Here is a 21,166-nt window from a genome sequence, read left to right on the forward strand (position 1 = left end):
GTGATCTCAGTATATATATATACTTTTTTAAATATCTGCACAAAAATATAAACGCAACAAGCAACAATTTCAACGATTTTACTGAGTCACAGTTCATAGAAGGAAAGCAGGCAATTTTAATTAATTAATTAGGCACTAATCTATGTATTTCACATGACAGGGGTGCAGCCTTGGGTGGGCCTGGGAGGGCCCACCCACTGAGGAGCCAGGCCTAGCCAAACAGAAAGGGTTTTCCCCACAAAAGGGCTTTATTACAGACAAAACTACTCCTCAGTTTCATCAGCTGTCTGGGTGGCTGGTTTAAGACGATACTGCAGGTACAGAAGCCGGATGTGGAGGTCCTGGGCCGGACTGGTTACACGTGGTCTGCGGTTGTGAGGACGGTTGGACTTACTGCCAAATTCTCTAAAACTACGCTGGAGGCAGCTTATCGTAGAGAAATGAACAACAGATCTGGTGGATATTCCTGCAGTCAGCATGCCAATTGCACGCTCCCTCAAAACTTGAGACATCTGTAGAATTGTGTGACAAAATTTTAGAGTGGCCTTTTATTGTCCCCAGCACAAGGTGCACCTGTGTAATGATCATGCTGTTTAATCAGCTTCTTGATATGCCACACCTGTCAGGTGGATGGACTCTCTTGACAAATGAGAGATGCTCACTAACAGGGATGTAAACAAATTTGTGCACAAAATTTGAGAGAAATAAGCTGTTTTTTGTGCGTATGGAACATTAATGGGATCTTATATTTCATGAAACATGGGAACATTTTACATTTACATTGTTTGTCCTGTATTAATATGCCATTTATCCAAAGCGGCATAGTTATGCGTGCATACATTTTACTTATGGGTGGTCCTGGGTATCGAACCCACTACCCCGGGCGTTACAAGCACCATGAATTACCAACTTAGCTACGAAGGACCACAAAGTCTCCTGACTTGAACCCCATTGAGAACCCGTGGTTTGAATTGAAGAGGATAGTCGATAAGTGCAGACCGACAGATATCAAGGATCTGGGTGGATTCTGTATGGAGGAATGGTCTAAGATCCCTCCCAGTGTGTTCTAGAACTCATCAAACATCTGGTAGGAGTCAGTATGGAGGAATGGTCTAAGATCCCCCCCAGTGTGTTCTAGAACTCATCAAACATCTGGTAGGATTCTGTATGGAGGAATGGTCTAAGATCCCTCCCAGTGTGTTCTAGAACTCATCAAACATCTGGTAGGATTCTGTATGGAGGAATGGTCTAAGATCCCTCCCAGTGTGTTCTAGAACTCATCAAACATCTGGTAGGATTCTGTATGGAGGAATGGTCTAAGATCCCTCCCAGTGTGTTCTAGAACTCATCAAACATCTGGTAGGAGTCTGTATGGAGGAATGGTCTAAGATCCCTCCCAGTGTGTTCTAGAACTCATCAAACATCTGGTAGGATTCTGTATGGAGGAATGGTCTAAGATCCCTCCCAGTGTGTTCTAGAACTCATCAAACATCTGGTAGGAGTCAGTATGGAGGAATGGTCTAAGATCCCAGTGTTCTCCAATCTCATAAAACACTTTAGAAAAAGGCAGTGTCATTATCCTGGCAAGCAGAGGGTGCCAGAATATTGAAAACAGGGGTGCCAATAGTTTGTATGGATTTTTTAACATTTTAATTCGTTGTTAAACAAAATCTCTTTCTGTAATTATAAAACAATCTAATGGTCCCATTATTTGGAGCAAAATAGTGTTTATATTATACTAATCCTCATCAGGGGTGCCGATAATATTTCCCCTATCTTTCACTATACTAATCCTCATCAGGGGTGCCGATAATAATTCCCCTATCTTTCATTATACTCATCAGGGGTGCCGATAATACTTCCCCTATCTTTCATTATACTAATCAGGGGTGCCGATAATATTTCCCCTATCTTTCATTATACTAATCCTCATCAGGGGTGCCGATAATATTTCCCCTATCTTTCATTATACTAATCAGGGTTGCCCATAATACTTCCCCTATCTTTCATTATACTAATCAGGGGTGCCGATAATATTTCCCCTATCTTTCATTATACTAATCAGGGGTGCCGATAATACTTCCCCTATCTTTCATTATACTAATCAGGGGTGCCGATAATATTTCCCCTATCTTTATATTATACTAATCCTCATCAGGGGTGCCGATAATACTTCCCCTATCTTTCATTATACTAATCCTCATCAGGGGTGCCGATAATACTTCCCCTATCTTTCATTATACTCATCAGGGGTGCCGATAATATTTCCCCTATCTTTCATTATACTAATCAGGGGTGCCGATAATACTTCCCCTATCTTTGTATTATACTAATCAGGGGTGCCGATAATATTTCCCCTATCTTTGTATTATACTAATCAGGGGTGCCGATAATATTTCCCTTCTCTTGAAATACACCGTAACATGAGATCTGACTGGCAATGTAACTGAGAGGACTGCTGTTGTTCCCTGATAAACTCTGCATGTCTCCCCCTGGTGGCCAGTGTTCAGTACTGCTGTTGTTCCCTGATAAACTCTGCATGTCTCCCCCTGGTGGCCAGTGTTCAGTACTGCATGTCTCCCCCTGGTGACCAGTGTTCAGTACTACATGTCTCCCCCTGGTGACCAGTGTTCAGTACTGCATGTCTCCCTCTGGTGACCAGTGTTCAGTACTGCATGTCTCCCCCTGGTGACCAGTGTTCAGTACTACATGTCTCCCCCTGGTGACCAGTGTTCAGTACTGCATGTCTCCCCCTGGTGACCAGTGTTCAGTACTGCATGTCTCCCCCTGGTGGCCAGTGTTTAGTACTGCATGTCTCCCCCTGGTGACCAGTGTTCAGTACTGCATGTCTCCCCCTGGTGACCAGTGTTCAGTACTGCATGGTGACCAGTGTTCAGTACTGCATGTCTCCCCCTGGTGGCCAGTGTTCAGTACCACATGTCTCCCCCTGGTGACCAGTGTTCAGTACTGCATGTCTCCCCCTGGTGACCAGTATTCAGTACTACATGTCTTTTTGACAGTGTTGTAATGTAATGTAGCAGACACTAATCCAGAGGAACTTTACAGGAGCAACCAGGGTTAAGTGCCGTGCTAGAGATTTTGCACCTGGTCAGGGATTTAGAACCAGCGACCTTTCGGTTACCGGGCCAACGCTCTTAACCGCCAGGCTACCTGCCGCCCCGTAGTCTAAGCTGTCTGTTTAGTTGTTTAGTCGTTCACTGTGTGTGTTAGTTGTTCTGTGTGTGTGGGACTACCTTGTAGCTGTGTGTTAGTTGTTCTGTGTGTGTGGGACTACCTTGTAGCTGTGTGTTAGTTGTTCTGTGTGTGTGGGACTGCCTTGTAGCTGTGTGTTAGTTGTTTTGTGTTATGTGTCTAGCTCTAGTGTGTGTATATAGCTATAGTGTGTGTATATAGCTGTAGTGTGTGTGTGTCTAGCTGTAGTGTGTGTGTGTCTAGCTGTAGTGTGTGTATATAGCTGTAGTGTGTGTGTGTCTAGCTGTAGTGTGTGTATATAGCTCTAGTGTGTGTGTGTCTAGCTGTAGTGTGTGTATATAGCTGTAGTGTGTGTGTGTCTAGCTGTAGTGTGTGTCTACCTGTAGTGTGTGTCTAGCTGTAGTGTGTGTCCTCTCTACAGGTAGTTTATGTGAGTTCCCCTTCCCTGTGCCTCCCGAGGCCCTGCTACCTGATGATGAGTGTTGTCTGGTGTTTGTAGTGGAGCTGAACAAGGGACCCTACGGACTGGGCATGGGACTCATAGACGGACTGGTGAGTAAAAGCAAATCAAATGGGATTTTTCCACATGTTAACAACAGGTGTAGACTAACACATGCTTTATAAACAACAGGTATAGACTAACACATGCTTTATAAACAACAGGTGTAGACTAACACATGCTTTATAAACAACAGGTGTAGACTAACACATGTAAACAACAGGTGTAGACTAACACATGCTTTATAAACAACAGGTGTAGACTAACACATGATTTATAAACAACAGGTGTAGACTAACACATGTAAACAACAGGTGTAGACTAACACATGCTTTATAAACAACAGGTGTAGACTAACACATGTAAACAACAGGTGTAGACTAACACATGCTTTATAAACAACAGGTGTAGACTAACACATGCTTTATAAACAACAGGTGTAGACTAACACATGATTTATAAACAACAGGTGTAGACTAACACATGTAAACAACAGGTGTAGACTAACACATGCTTTATAAACAACAGGTGTAGACTAACACATGTAAACAACAGGTGTAGACTAACACATGCTTTATAAACAACAGGTGTAGACTAACACATGTAAACAACAGGTGTAGACTAACACATGTAAACAACAGGTGTAGACTAACACATGCTTTATAAACAACAGGTGTAGACTAACACATGTAAACAACAGGTGTAGACTAACACATGTAAACAACAGGTGTAGACTAACACATGTAAACAACAGGTGTAGACTAACACATGCTTTATAAACAACAGGTGTAGACTAACACATGATTTATAAACAACAGGTGTAGACTAACACATGTAAACAACAGGTGTAGACTAACACATGCTTTATAAACAACAGGTGTAGACTAACACATGCTTTATAAACAACAGGTGTAGACTAACACATGTAAACAACAGGTGTAGACTAACACATGTAAACAACAGGTGTAGACTAACACATGTAAACAACAGGTGTAGACTAACACATGCTTTATAAACAACAGGTGTAGACTAACACATGCTTTATAAACAACAGGTGTAGACTAACACATGTAAACAACAGGTGTAGACTAACACATGTAAACAACAGGTGTAGACTAACACATGTAAACAACAGGTGTAGACTAACACATGCTTTATAAACAACAGGTGTAGACTAACACATGCTTTATAAACAACAGGTGTAGACTAACACATGCTTTATAAACAACAGGTGTAGACTAACACATGTAAACAACAGGTGTAGACTAACACATGTAAACAACAGGTGTAGACTAACACATGTAAACAACAGGTGTAGACTAACACATGTAAACAACAGGTGTAGACTAACACATGCTTTATAAACAACAGGTGTAGACTAACACATGTAAACAACAGGTGTAGACTAACACATGTAAACAACAGGTGTAGACTAACACATGTAAACAACAGGTGTAGACTAACACATGTAAACAACAGGTGTAGACTAACACATGTAAACAACAGGTGTAGACTAACAACACATGTAAACAACAGGTGTAGACTAACACATGCTTTATAAACAACAGGTGTAGACTAACACATGCTTTATAAACAACAGGTGTAGACTAACACATGTAAACAACAGGTGTAGACTAACACATGTAAACAACAGGTGTAGACTAACACATGCTTTATAAACAACAGGTGTAGACTAACACATGCTTTATAAACAACAGGTGTAGACTAACACATGTAAACAACAGGTGTAGACTAACACATGTAAACAACAGGTGTAGACTAACACATGTAAACAACAGGTGTAGACTAACACATGTAAACAACAGGTGTAGACTAACAACACATGTAAACAACAGGTGTAGACTAACACATGCTTTATAAACAACAGGTGTAGACTAACACATGCTTTATAAACAACAGGTGTAGACTAACACATGTAAACAACAGGTGTAGACTAACACATGTAAACAACAGGTGTAGACTAACACATGCTTTATAAACAACAGGTGTAGACTAACACATGCTTTATAGACAACAGGTGTAGACTAACACATGCTTTATAGACAACAGGTGTAGACTAACACATGCTTTATAGACAACAGGTGTAGACTAACACATGCTTTATAAACAACAGGTGTAGACTAACACATGTAAACAACAGGTGTAGACTAACACATGTAAACAACAGGTGTAGACTAACACATGTAAACAACAGGTGTAGACTAACACATGTAAACAACAGGTGTAGACTAACACATGTAAACAACAGGTGTAGACTAACACATGTAAACAACAGGTGTAGACTAACACATGCTTTATAAACAACAGGTGTAGACTAACACATGTAAACAACAGGTGTAGACTAACACATGTAAACAACAGGTGTAGACTAACACATGTAAACAACAGGTGTAGACTAACACATGTAAACAACAGGTGTAGACTAACAACACATGTAAACAACAGGTGTAGACTAACAACACATGTAAACAACAGGTGTAGACTAACAACACATGTAAACAACAGGTGTAGACTAACACATGCTTTATAAACAACAGGTGTAGACTAACACATGCTTTATAAACAACAGGTGTAGACTAACACATGTAAACTACAGGTGTAGACTAACACATGTAAACAACAGGTGTAGACTAACACATGTAAACAACAGGTGTAGACTAACACATGCTTTATAAACAACAGGTGTAGACTAACACATGTAAACAACAGGTGTAGACTAACACATGTAAACAACAGGTGTAGACTAACACATGTAAACAACAGGTGTAGACTAACACATGCTTTATAAACAACAGGTGTAGACTAACACATGCTTTATAAACAACAGGTGTAGACTAACACATGTAAACAACAGGTGTAGACTAACACATGTAAACAACAGGTGTAGACTAACACATGTAAACAACAGGTGTAGACTAACACATGCTTTATAAACAACAGGTGTAGACTAACACATGTAAACAACAGGTGTAGACTAACACATGCTTTATAAACAACAGGTGTAGACTAACACATGCTTTATAAACAACAGGTGTAGACTAACACATGTAAACAACAGGTGTAGACTAACACATGTAAACAACAGGTGTAGACTAACACATGTAAACAACAGGTGTAGACTAACACATGTAAACAACAGGTGTAGACTAACACATGTAAACAACAGGTGTAGACTAACACATGCTGTATAAACAACAGGTGTAGACTAACACATGCTTTATAAACAACAGGTGTAGACTAACACATGTATCACATGGCTATATACAGGGAGTACCAGGTAATAACATGGCTATATACAGGGAGTACCAGGTAATTACATGGCTATATACAGGGAGTACCAGGTAATGACATGGCTATATACAGGGAGGTAATAACATGGCTATATACAGGAAGCACCAGGTAATAACATGACTATATACAGGGAGTACCAGGTAATAACATGGCTATATACAGGGAGTACCAGGTAATAACATGGTTATATACAGGGACTACCAGGTAATAACATGGCTATATACAGGGAGTACCAGGTAATAACATGGTTATATACAGGGAGTACCAGGTAATACCATGGCTATATACAGGGACTACCAGGTAATAACATGGTTATATACAGGGACTACCAGGTAATAACATGGATAGATACAGGTAGTACCAGGTAATAACATGGTTATATACAGGGAGGTAATAACATGGCTATATACAGGGAGGTAATAACATGGCTATATACAGGGAGTATCAGGTAATGACATGGCTATATAGAGGGAGTACCAGGTAATAACATGTCTATATACAGGGAGGTAATGACATGGCTATATACAGGGAGGTAATAACATGGTTATATACAGGGAGTACCAGGTAATAACATGGTTATATACAGGGAGTACCAGGTAATAACATGTCTATATACAGGGAGGTAATAACATGGCTATATACCGGGAGTACAAGGTAATAACATGGTTATATACAGGGAGTACAAGGTAATAACATGGCTATATACAGGAAGTACCAGGTAATAACATGGCTATATACAGGGAGTACCAGGTAATAACATGGCTATATACAGGAAGTACCAGGTAATAACATGGCTATATACAGGAAGTACCAGGTAATGACATGGCTATATACAGGGACTACCAGGTAATAACATGGCTGTATACAGGGAGTACCAGGTAATAACATGGCTGTATACAGGGAGTACCAGGTAATAACATGGCTATATACAGGGAGGTAATAACATGGCTATATACAGGAAGTACCAGGTAATAACATGGATGGATACAGGGAGTACCAGGTAATAACATGGCTATATACAGATACCAGGTAATAACATGGCTGTATACAGGGAGTACCAGGTAATAACATGGCTATATACAGGGAGTACCAGGTAATAACATGGTTATATACAGGGAGTACCAGGTAATAACATGGCTATATACAGGGAGTACCAGGTAATAACATGGTTATATACAGGGAGTACCAGGTAATAACATGGCTATATACAGGGAGGTAATAACATGGTTATATACAGGGAGTACCAGGTAATAACATGGCTATATACAGGGAGGTAATAACATGGTTATATACAGGGAGTACCAGGTAATAACATGGCTATATACAGGGAGTACCAGGTAATAACATGGCTATATACAGGGAGGTAATAACATGGTTATATACAGGGAGTACCAGGTAATAACATGGCTATATACAGGGAGTACCAGGTAATAACATGGTTATATACAGGGAGGTAATAACATGGTTATATACAGGGAGTACCAGGTAATAACATGGCTATATACAGGTAGTACCAGGTAATAACATGGCTATATACAGGGAGTACCAGGTAATAACATGGCTATATACAGGGAGTACCAGGGAATAACATGGTTATATACAGGGAGTACCAGGTAATAACATGGCTATATACAGGGAGGTAATAACATGGTTATATACAGGGAGTACCAGGTAATAACATGGCTATATACAGGGAGTACCAGGTAATAACATGGTTATATACAGGGAGTACCAGGTAATAACATGGTTATATACAGGGAGTACCCGGTAATAACATGGTTATATACAGGGAGGTAATAACATGGTTATATACAGGGAGTACCAGGTAATAACATGGCTATATACAGGGAGTACCAGGTAATAACATGGTTATATACAGGGAGGTAATAACATGGCTATATACAGGAAGTACCAGGTAATAACATGGTTATATACAGGGAGTACCAGGTAATAACATGGCTATATACAGGGAGTACCAGGTAATAACATGGCTGTATACAGGGAGGTAATAACATGGCTATATACAGGGAGTACCAGGTAATAACATTAGAGATCACTCACAACATTTCTTAACATTACAAATCACTCACAACATTTCTTAATATTAGAAATCACTCACAACATTTCTTAACATTAGAGATCACTCAAAACATTTCTTAATATTAGAAATCACTCACAACATTTCTTAACATTAGAGATCACTCACAGCATTTCTTAACATTAGAGATCACTCACAACATTTCTTAACATTAGAGATCACTCACAACATTTCTTAACATTAGAGATCACTCACATTTCTTAACATTAGAGATCACTCACAACATTTCTTAACATTAGAGATCACTCACAACATTTCTTAACATTAGAGATCACTCACATTTCTTAACATTAGAGATCACTCACAACGTTTCTTAACATTAGAGATCACTCACAATGTTTCTTAACATTAGAGATCACTCACAACGTTTCTTAACATTAGAGATCACTCACAACGTTTCTTAACATTAGAGATCACTCACAACATTTCTTAACATTAGAGATCGTGCAGAAGGTTTCTTAAAGAGATACACATGGAGGTATATATACATTGAGGCCAGGATTCAATCCGATCTCACGTTGTCTGTAAATGACGGTTAAATCAAATGTAAAAGTCTGCGACGCACTTTTTAAAGGTAATGTTCGGAGTTCGCGAGACCATATTCAAAGTAAATGCTGCGTATGACGACACAATGGGAAATTACCTTTAAATGCTGTGTATGACGACACAATGGGAAATTACCTTTAAATGCTGTGTATGACGACACAATGGGAAATTACCTTTAAATGCTGCGTATGACGACACAATGGGAAATTACCTTTAAATGCTGCGTATGACGACACAATGGGAAATTACCTTTAAATGCTGTGTATGACGACACAATGGGAAATTACCTTTAAATGCTGTGTATGACGACACAATGGGAAATTACCTTTAAATGCTGCGTATGACGACACAATGGGAAATTACCTTTAAATGCTGCGTATGACGACACAATGGGAAATTACCTTTAAATGCTGCGTATGACGACACAATGGGAAATTACCTTTAAATGCTGTGTATGACGACACAATGGGAAATTACCTTTAAATGCTGCGTATGACGACACAATGGGAAATTACCTTTAAATGCTGTGTATGACGACACAATGGGAAATTACCTTTAAATGCTGTGTATGACGACACAATGGGAAATTACCTTTAAATGCTGCGTATGACGACACAATGGGAAATTACCTTTAAATGCTGTGTATGACGACACAATGGGAAATTACCTTTAAATGCTGCGTATGACGACACAATGGGAAATTACCTTTAAATGCTGCGTATGACGACACAATGGGAAATTACCTTTAAATGCTGTGTATGACGACACAATGGGAAATTACCTTTAAATGCTGCGTATGACGACACAATGGGAAATTACCTTTAAATGCTGCGTATGACGACACAATGGGAAATTACCTTTAAATGCTGCGTATGACGACACAATGGGAAATTACCTTTAAATGCTGCGTATGACGACACAATGGGAAATTACCTTTAAATGCTGCGTATGACGACACAATGGGAAATTACCTTTAAATGCTGCGTATGACGACACAATGGGAAATTACCTTTAAATGCTGCGTATGACGACACAATGGGAAATTACCTTTAAATGCTGCGTATGACGACACAATGGCATTGTCTAAATCCACCCACCATCCCATTGAATCCCTCCCTTATACACTCATTTACACACACACACACACACACACACACACTTATTCAAAGACCAAATGTACACCCAGCGATAGTGTTTGGCTAAACACAGCAGGTGGTAACATTTAAACGGCTAAACTTCTCTCCTCCTCCAGCACACGCCTCTGAATGCTCCAGGGATCTATATCAGAACTCTGATACCAGACGGTCCGGCGGAGTCTGACGGGAGGCTGAGGATTGGAGACCGGATACTAGCGGTTAACGGGACCAGCCTGATAGGAGCAGACTACCAGAGGTGAGGATACTAGCGGTTAACGGGACCAGCCTGATAGGAGCAGACTACCAGAGGTGACGATACTAGGGGGACCAGCCTGATAGGAGCAGACTACCAGAGGTGAGGATACTAGGGGGACCAGCCTGATAGGAGCAGACTACCAGAGGTGAGGATACTAGGGGGACCAGCCTGATAGGAGCAGACTACCAGAGGTGAGGATACTAGGGGGACCAGCCTGATAGGAGCAGACTACCAGAGGTGAGGATACTAGGGGGACCAGCCTGATGGGAGCAGACTACCAGAGGTGACGATACTAGGGGGACCAGCCTGATAGGAGCAGACTACCTCTCTCCTGTCTATCGTTAATATTTAATCTGTGGTGATCACTATGTAATACAACTCTATCTCTCTCCTTCCACCTTTCCTGTCTCTCTTTCCTCCGCCTCTCCCCCTTCTCCAGTGCTGTGGATCTGATTCGTCTAGGCGGAGGCCGTCTGCGTTTCCTGGTGGCCAAGTCAGACCTGGAGGTCTCAGAGAAGATCAGCGCTTCGTCCTGCTGACTGGAGGGAACGGCGGGAATCTCCAGGGAAACCGCTGCTCCCACAACTCCACCAGGAGAGACTAGGAAGAGAGGAGATGGATTCCAGGGAACCGCTGCCCCCACAGCTCCACCAGGAGAGACGAGGAAGAGAGGAGATGGATTTCAGGAAGATGGACAGATCCTGGAACGAGGAGATGGATTCCAGGGAACCGCTGCCCCTACAGCTCCACCAGGAGAGGCGAGGAAGAGAGGAGATGGATTCCAGGAAGATGGACAGATCCTGGAACGAGGAGATGGATTCCAGGAAGATGGACAGATCCTGGAACGAGGAGATGGATTCTAGGAAGATGGACAGATCCTGGAACGAGGAGATACTCTCCTGGGAGAGAGACGGAGCTTTCCTTCAGTCCCTAGTATCACATGCACAGACACACACACATCAGCCTCATCCTCAGAACTCAGACGGTGATGGTTGGAAAAAAAACAACTGAAAATCCACAAATGAATCGATCAAAAGCACCAAAACACTCTGGGAAGACTCAGGAATTGATCAGGAGTTTTGCGACACAAGGAGTCAACAGACACCTTAAAAACCAGACAGACATTCTAACGTTCTCTACTGCGCTGTTACCACGGTAACACACGCCCTGCCTGGATTGGCGGAGGTACCGAGTAACCCCCCCCCCCCCCACAACCCCCCCTGACTCCCATTGTCTCTGAGTATGACTGCCAAGGCATTCCGACCAATCACCTGCGAATAGTCAGTCTCGAGCGTTAACCCGTTCCAGCCGGGGTTCTTTTAAAGCACAGTGGAGTTAGTTTGGGGTCTGATGCTCCTCCCCCTCCTGTCAACAATACAATGCTTTCAATCAAACATGTTGTGGGGAATAGACTCAGAAGCAGGTTCATGTGTGAACACGTCTTTATTCATATTATAACCAAGAGATTGTAGCTTTCTGATCTGTTCTTAAACCTGGGGCCACTGTTAAACAATCTGCTGACCGAACCATGATGAAGAATGAATAATTCATATTATAACCCAGAGATTAGCAGCTTTCTGATCTGTTCTTAAACCTGGGGCCACTGTTAAACAATCTGCTGACCGAACCATTGAGATTCAATGGGGAAATGTCCCATAATGATGATGTTGGCCTCTCATTGACTGTATATACATGGTATGTACTAACTGCGTGGTTATATGTACATATCAATGTGCCCTTCCACACTCTGTGTGGAGGACTGTTGGAGTGACATGCTCTATTGAAGAATGTTGTGGTGACGAATGTTGTGATGTTCTGATGAAGAATGTTGTGGTGTTCTATTGAAGAATGTTGTGATGTTCTATTGAAGAATGTTGTGATGTTCCGATGAAGAATGTTCTGATAAAGAATGTTGTGATGTTCTATTGAAGAATGTTGTGACGTTCTATTGAAGAATGTTGTGATGTTCTATTGAAGAATATTGTGACGTTCTATTGTTCTGAAAGAATGTCATCATGAACCCTGTTTATAGCTGATGCTAACCTGTGTCCTGGTCTCGTCCACATTTCTAGACCATTAGAAGATTAGTGTTCAGCACTTTCTGACCGCCTCCGCAGGTTGTTCTGAGGGCAGCTCCGACCTCTAGGGAACTGGCAGAACAAAGCCATTGGTTGGATGAAAATTCAGTGACATGTCAGTGGGCGGGGTTTACAGGCGAGAGTCAAATAAGAAAAGGCCTTGGGTGGTAGGTTGCCACAAGTTCTCATTTACAACTGTGACCTGGCCAAGATAAAGCAAAGCAGTGCAACACAAACAACAACACACAGTTACACATGGAATAAACAAACATACAGTCAATAATACAGTAGAAAAAGTCTATATACAGTGTGTGTAAATGAGGTAGGATAAGGGAGGTAAGGCGATAAATTCAGTTCGTTCCAGTCATTGGCAGCAGAGAACTGGAAGGAAAGGCGGCCAAAGGAGGAATTGGCTTTGGGGGTGACCAGTGAGATATACCTGCTGGGACGCGTGCTACGGGTGGGTGCTGCTATGGCGACCAGCGAGCTGAGATAAGGCGGGGCTTTACCTAGCAAAGACTTATAGATGACCTGGAGCCAGTGGGTTTGGCGTTGAATATGAAGCGAGGGCCAGCCAACGAGAGAATACAGGTCGCAGTGCTGGGTAGTATATGGGGCTTTGGTGACAAAACGTATGGCACTGTGATAGACTGCATCCAATTTAGAGTGTTGGAGGCTATTTTGTAAATTACATCGCCGAAGTCAAGGATCGGTAGGATAGTCAGTTTTACGAGGGTATGTTTGGCAGCGTGAGTGAAGGAGGCTTTGTTGCGAAATAGGAATGCCGATTCTAGATTTAATTTTGGATTGGAGATGCATAATGTGAGTCTGGAAGGAGAGTTTACAGTCTAACCAGACACCCAGGTATTTGTAGTTGTCCACGTATTCTAAGTCAGAACCGTCCAGAGTAGTGATGCTGGACCGGCGGGCAGGTATGGGCAATGTTGTCCTCTGATGGCCCAGTGGACAAGGCCTCTGATGGCCCAGTGGACAAGGCCTCTGATGGCCCAGTGGACAAGGCATCTGATGGCCCAGTGGACAAGGCCTCTGATGGCCCAGTGGACAAGGCCTCTGATGGCCCAGTGGACAAGGCCTCTGATGGCCCAGTAGACAAGGCCCAGTGACAAGGCCTCTGATGGCCCAGTGGACAAGGCCTCTGATGGCCCAGTGGACAAGGCCTCTGATGGCCCAGTGGACAAGGCCTCTGATGGCCCAGTGGACAAGGCCTCTGATGGCCCAGTGGACAAGGCCTCTGATGGCCCAGTAGACAAGGCCCAGTGACAAGGCCTCTGATGGCCCAGTGGACAAGGCCTCTGATGGCCCAGTGGACAAGGCCTCTGATGGCCCAGTGGACAAGGCATCTGATGGCCCAGTGGACAAGGCCTCTGATGGCCCAGTGGACAAGGCCTCTGATGGCCCAGTAGACAAGGCCCAGTGACAAGGCCTCTGATGGCCCAGTGGACAAGGCATCTGATGGCCCAGTGGACAAGGCCTCTGATGGCCCAGTGGACAAGGCCTCTGATGGCCCAGTGGACAAGGCCTCTGATGGCCCAGTGGACAAGGCCTCTGATGGCCCAGTGGACAAGGCCTCTGATGGCCCAGTGGACAAGGCCTCTGATGGCCCAGTAGACAAGGCCCAGTGACAAGGCCTCTGATGGCCCAGTGGACAAGGCCTCTGATGGCCCAGTGGACAAGGCCTCTGATGGCCCAGTGGACAAGGCCCAGTGGACAAGGCCCAGTGGACAAGGCCCAGTGGAATAGGAACTAGAAGGTCACAGGTTCTAATCTTACCGATGTTTATTTCAGCGTAAAGCTGATACCTAGAGTCAATAGTGCCCCCCCCCCCCCCACCCAACAATGATTTGAAAGTTTAATAATCCAGATCTCTTAACATAAAGATACGTCTCCCTGACTAACTCGGCAGCTGGTCGGAAAGATCAGATCACAAGATCAGATCACAAGATCGGATCACAAGATCAGATCACAAGATCAGATCACAAGATCGCTTCTTTAAAAAAAAAAAAAAAATCATCCACACCTGGGGGAAAATAAATGAATAATGTAGGTACAATCAGAATGTGGAGAAGATCAGGACACATGTGAGCACCAGGTATAAAACAGGCCCTGAAGGAGTTAAAGCCAATATCCTCATGTGCGTCGGTCGACACACCAGTGACATCATTATTTAACCTTGTATTTGTACTTCATAGTGTTAATGGTTTGTACCAGTCCTTGTTTCATACAAGCAGCATGTCTCCGATCTGATGACTTTTCAATATTTATACTCTTAAGCACCACAGGATTATTGACTATTTAATAAACTGTTGACAGGAAGTGACAACGTCTCTTTGTCCTCATTCTTTGAGAAAAAAAAAAAAGAAGTAAACTAGAAGGGTCGGGATTCAATGTAAGATGTGTTCTAGCCGCACGGCTCACGATGAGGCACTTTGAAGGGTCACTTGTACCGCTGCCTTGTACCGCTGCCTTGTACCGCTGCCTTGTACCGCTGCCTTGTACCGCTGCCTTGTACCGCTGCCTTGTACCGCTGCCTTGTACCGCTGCCTTGTACCGCTGCCTTGTACCGCTGCCTTGTACCGCTGCCTTGTACCGCTGCCTTGTACCGCTGCCTTGTACCGCTGCCTTGTACCGCTGCCTTGTACCGCTGCCTTGTACCGCTGCCTTGTACCGCTGCCTTGTACCGCTGCCTTGTACCGCTCCGCTGCCTTGTACCGCTGCCTTGTACCGCTGCCTTGTACCGCTGCCTTGTACCGCTGCCTTGTACCGCTGCCTTGTACCGCTGCCTTGTACCGCTGCCTTGTACAGCGTTTAACGTGAATCTCCGCAGACATCTTGGAAAACGCCTTTAAAAAAATGCCAGGTTTTCAGCTGTATAAGTGATGTGCGCTATAGTTCATGTAAAAAAAAAAAAAAAAAATTGTTTTTAAAAAAGACTGCTGGACACAGCAGATCAACGAGATCATTTTATTTGTGCTACAACTTTTTTTTTTTTAAACAGATCAAACATTTTAAAATACATTTTTTACTTTTTATTCTCAAAAAACAAAACAAAAAACGATTTAATAGAATAGCAAAAATACTTTCAGCTAAACGCCTAACATGGTCTCAACCCACCTTGAAATAGCTTTCGTTTAGCAGTGTTTCTTATTTATTTATTTTATGTTGTTTTTTTGTGCAACAATCATAGATTTTATATAAAGACTTGTGATCAGCAGATGAGAAAAACACCAAACGAGGGGTGAAAAACAACATTGTGAAGTGTTACATATTACCATATTGTTACCAAAAATTGATGTCCTGATTTAGTTCTAAACAGATAGGCTGAGGAATAGAACCTACAGAACCTAGTACATTCCATCAGTAGAACCACCTCTGGACCAGCACTCTACTGCCGAGACGAGAACACTAGGGGCGGGACAACTACCAGGCTACAGCAGACACTACAGAGTCAGAGAGAGTCAGAGAGAAATAGGAGGGTGAGGAGTCAAAACAGGACAGAGTCAGAGAGAAACAGGAGGGTGAGGAGTCAGAGAGAAACAGGAGGGTGAGGAGTCAGAGAGAAACAGGAGGGTAAGGAGTCAGAGAGAAACAGGAGGGTGAGGAGTCAGAGAGAAACAGGAGGGTGAGGAGTCAGAGAGAAACAGGAGGGTGAGGAGTCAGAGAGAAACAGGAGGGTGAGGAGTCAGAGAGAAACAGGAGGGTGAGGAGTCAGAGAGAAACAGGAGGGTGAGGAGTCAGAGAGAAACAGGAGGGTGAGGAGTCAGAGAGAAACAGGAGGGTGAGGAGTCAGAGAGAACAGGAGGGTGAGGAGTCAAACAGGAGGGTGAGGAGTCAAACAGGAGGGTGAGGAGTCAGAGAAACAGGAGGGTGAGGAGTCAAACAGGAGGGTGAGGAGTCAAACAGGAGGGTGAGGAGTCAAACAGGAGGGTGAGGAGTCAAACAGGAGGGTGAGGAGTCAGAGAGAAACAGGAGGGTGAGGAGTCAAACAGGAGGGTGAGGAGTCAAACAGGAGGGTGAGGAGTCAGAGAGAAACAGGAGGGTGAGGAGTCAGAGAGAAACAGGAGGGTGAGGAGTCAAACAGGAGGGTGAGGAGTCAGAGAGAAACAGGAGGGTGAGGAGTCAAACAGGAGGGTGAGGAGTCAGAGAGAAACAGGAGGGTGAGGAGTCAAACAGGAGGGTGAGGAGTCAGAGAGAAACAGGAGGGTGAGGAGTCAGAGAGAAACAGGAGGGTGAGGAGTCAAACAGGAGGGTGAGGAGTCAAACAGGAGGGTGAGGAGTCAGAGAGAAACAGGAGGGTGAGGAGTCAGAGAGAAACAGGAGGGTGAGGAGTCAGAGAGAAACAGGAGGGTGAGGAGTCAAACAGGAGGGTGAGGAGTCAAACAGGAGGGTGAGGAGTCAGAGAGAAACAGGAGGGTGAGGAGTCAAACAGGAGGGTGAGGAGTCAGAGAGAAACAGGAGGGTGAGGAGTCAAACAGGAGGGTGAGGAGTCAGAGAGAAACAGGAGGGTGAGGAGTCAGAGAGAAACAGGAGGGTGAGGAGTCAAACAGGAGGGTGAGGAGTCAGAGAGAAACAGGAGGGTGAGGAGTCAAACAGGAGGGTGAGGAGTCAGAGAGAAACAGGAGGGTGAGGAGTCAAACAGGAGGGTGAGGAGTCAGAGAGAAACAGGAGGGTGAGGAGTCAAACAGGAGGGTGAGGAGTCAGAGAGAAACAGGAGGGTGAGGAGTCAGAGAGAAACAGGAGGGTGAGGAGTCCGAGAGAAACAGGAGGGTGAGGAGTCAGAGAGAAACAGGAGGGTGAGGAGTCCGAGAGCAACAGGAGGGTGAGGAGTCCGAGAGCAACAGGAGGGTGAGGAGTCAGAGAGCAACAGGAGGGTGAGGAGTCAGAGAGAAACAGGAGGGTGAGGAGTCAGAGAGAAACAGGAGGGTGAGGAGTCAGAGAGAAACAGGAGGGTGAGGAGTCAGAGAGAAACAGGAGGGTGAGGAGTCAGAGAGAAACAGGAGGGTGAGGAGTCAGAGAGAAACAGGAGGGTGAGGAGTCAGAGAGAAACAGGAGGGTGAGGAGTCAGAGAGAAACAGGAGGGTGAGGAGTCAGAGAGAAACAGGAGGGTGAGGAGTCAGAGAGAAACAGGAGGGTGAGGAGTCAGAGAGAAACAGGAGGGTGAGGAGTCAGAGAGAAACAGGAGGGTGAGGAGTCAGAGAGAAACAGGAGGGTGAGGAGTCAGAGAGAAACAGGAGGGTGAGGAGTCAGAGAGAAACAGGAGGGTGAGGAGTCAGAGAGAAACAGGAGGGTGAGGAGTCAGAGAGAAACAGGAGGGTGAGGAGTCAGAGAGAAACAGGAGGGTGAGGAGTCAGAGAGAAACAGGAGGGTGAGGAGTCAGAGAGAAACAGGAGGGTGAGGAGTCAGAGAGAAACAGGAGGGTGAGGAGTCAGAGAGAAACAGGAGGGTGAGGAGTCAGAGAGAAACAGGAGGGTGAGGAGTCAGAGAGAAACAGGAGGGTGAGGAGTCAGAGAGAAACAGGAGGGTGAGGAGTCAGAGAGAAACAGGAGGGTGAGGAGTCAGAGAGAAACAGGAGGGTGAGGAGTCAGAGAGAAACAGGAGGGTGAGGAGTCAGAGAGAAACAGGAGGGTGAGGAGTCAAACAGGAGGGTGAGGAGTCAGAGAGAAACAGGAGGGTGAGGAGTCAAACAGGAGGGTGAGGAGTCAGAGAGAAACAGGAGGGTGAGGAGTCAAACAGGACAGTTAGATTATTATTATGTATTTTTTTAAGTTATAAATTGTAGCTGTGTAGTTAAGTTGAGTTGGTCCCACCTTTCAATTCCCCTGACAAAAAAGGTTATTCCTGCTTACAGAGTATCACAGTCTTGTTTATTCTGTAACGTTGCAGAGAGAGAAGCACGTTTCAGATCAGGACATGGGGTTTGTTGACTTGTAGGGAAGGGAGATGGAGTTATTAGCTTCTGGAGGTCTGCAGTAGTGCACTATGTAGGGTACAGGATGCCATTAGGGAAGCAGACTTTCCAGAAGGTTCTACCTCCTTCCCTGCAAGTCACAAACACCATGTCCCGATCTGAAACGCGCTTCTCTCTCTGCAACGTTACAAAATAAAAGTCCTGTTCTGAAGCAGTCTGCAACATTACAAAATAAAAGTCCTGTTCTGAAGTAACATTACAAAATAAAAGTCCTGTTCTGAAGCAGTCTGCAACATTACAAAATAAAAGTCCTGTTCTGAAGCAGCTTGCAACATTACAAAATAAAAGTCCTGTTCTGAAGCAGTCTGCAACATTACAAAATAAAGTCTTCCTACCTAACATTAAAAGCATTCTTTAAATGTTAAAAGTAAAAGTTCCCTAGATAAAACAACAAAAAATTAGAAATATTTAAGGCTTTTTAAAGGGATAAAATTATAATGCTAAAATATTAAACTGTACACGCAGCTGAGAACAACACCTGGGGTCACACAGCTGAGATCCACACCCAGTGTCACACAGCTGAGATCCACACCCGGGGTCACACAGCTGAGATCCACACCTGGGGTCACACAGCTGAGATCCACACCTGGGGTCACACAGCTGAGATCCACACCTGGGGTCACACAGCTGAGATCCACACCTGGGGTCACACAGCTGAGATCCACACCTGGGGTCACACAGCTGAGATCCACACCTGGGGTCACACAGCTGAGATCCACAGAGTAGTAGAGTATTATAGTATCATATCAGCATCAGTATCATAACACCTGTGTGACCCAGGTGTGGTATACAGTATTATAGTATAGTACAGAGTATTATAGTATAGTACAGAGTATTATAGTATAGTACAGAGTATTATAGTACAGAGCATTATAGTATAGTACAGAGTATTATAGTACAGAGTATTATAGTATAGTACAGAGTATTATAGTATAGTACAGAGTATTATAGTACAGAGCATTATAGTATAGTACAGAGTATTATAGTACAGAGCATTATAGTATAGTACAGAGTATTATAGTACAGAGCATTATAGTATAGTACAGAGTATTATAGTACAGAGTATTATAGTATAGTACAGAGTATTATAGTATAGTACAGAGTATTATAGTACAGAGCATTATAGTATAGTACAGAGTATTATAGTACAGAGTATTATAGTACAGAGTATTATAGTATAGAACCGAGTATTATAGTACAGAGTAGTATAGTACAGAGTAGTATAGTACAGAGTAGTATAGTATAGTACAGAGTATTATAGTACAGAGTATTATAGTATAGTACCGAGTATTATAGTACAGAGTAGTATAGTACAGAGTAGTATAGTATAGTACAGAGTATTATAGTACAGAGTATTATAGTATAGTACCGAGTATTATAGTACAGAGTAGTATAGTACAGAGTAGTATAGTACAGAGTATTATAGTATAGTACAGAGTATTATAGTATAGTACAGAGTATTATAGTACAGAGTAGTATAGTACAGAGTAGTATAGTACAGAGTATTATAGTATAGTACATAGTATTATAGTATAGTACCGAGTATTATAGTATAGAGTAGTATAGTACAGAGTAGTATAGTACAGAGTATTATAGTATAGTACAGAGTATTATAGTACAGAGTATTATAGTATAGTACAGAGTATTATAGTACAGAGTATTTGCAGTGTGTCGTTGACCCAGGTTAGAACTCAGCACCTTCAACGATGAAATTAAAACACAATCAGATCGTCTAAATTAGATTAGCCTCCTCCCTCCTCTCCTCTTTCTGCCCTCCTCTCCTCCGAACACACACCGGGTCCTGCAGGGCCCCTCCTCTCCTCCGCTAGAGAGCAGGAGAACACACATCGGGTCCTGCAGGGCCCCTCCCCTCCTGAGCCACAGTGTCTGCTGGTCCTTACCTCAAACCTAAAGCAGTACACTATGTTGGGAGTAGGGCTCTGGTCTGAAGCAGTACACTATGTTGGGAGTAGGGCTCTGGTCTGAAGCAGTACACTATGTTGGGAGTAGGGCTCTGGTCTGAAGCAGTACACTATGTTGGG

At 43.5% G+C, this 21,166-nt stretch overlaps 1 protein-coding gene across 1 annotated transcript in view; it reads left to right on the plus strand.

Annotated features, from left to right (window-relative positions):
• The window catches only part of LOC116358853 (ras-associating and dilute domain-containing protein-like), a 77,177-nt gene extending 61,701 nt beyond the window's left edge, over positions 1 to 15,476 (plus strand). Inside the window, 3 exon segments of the mRNA XM_031811096.1 lie at positions 3,635 to 3,765; positions 10,921 to 11,060; positions 11,500 to 15,476. Of these exon segments, the coding sequence (XP_031666956.1) occupies positions 3,635 to 3,765; positions 10,921 to 11,060; positions 11,500 to 11,599 (371 nt within the window). The 3' untranslated portion in view covers positions 11,600 to 15,476.
• Positions 15,477 to 21,166: the final 5,690 nt, after the last annotated feature.

This window comes from Oncorhynchus kisutch, unplaced genomic scaffold (assembly GCF_002021735.2).
Source record: "Oncorhynchus kisutch isolate 150728-3 unplaced genomic scaffold, Okis_V2 Okis01b-Okis20b_hom, whole genome shotgun sequence".
Classification (NCBI taxonomy): Eukaryota; Metazoa; Chordata; class Actinopteri; order Salmoniformes; family Salmonidae; genus Oncorhynchus; species Oncorhynchus kisutch.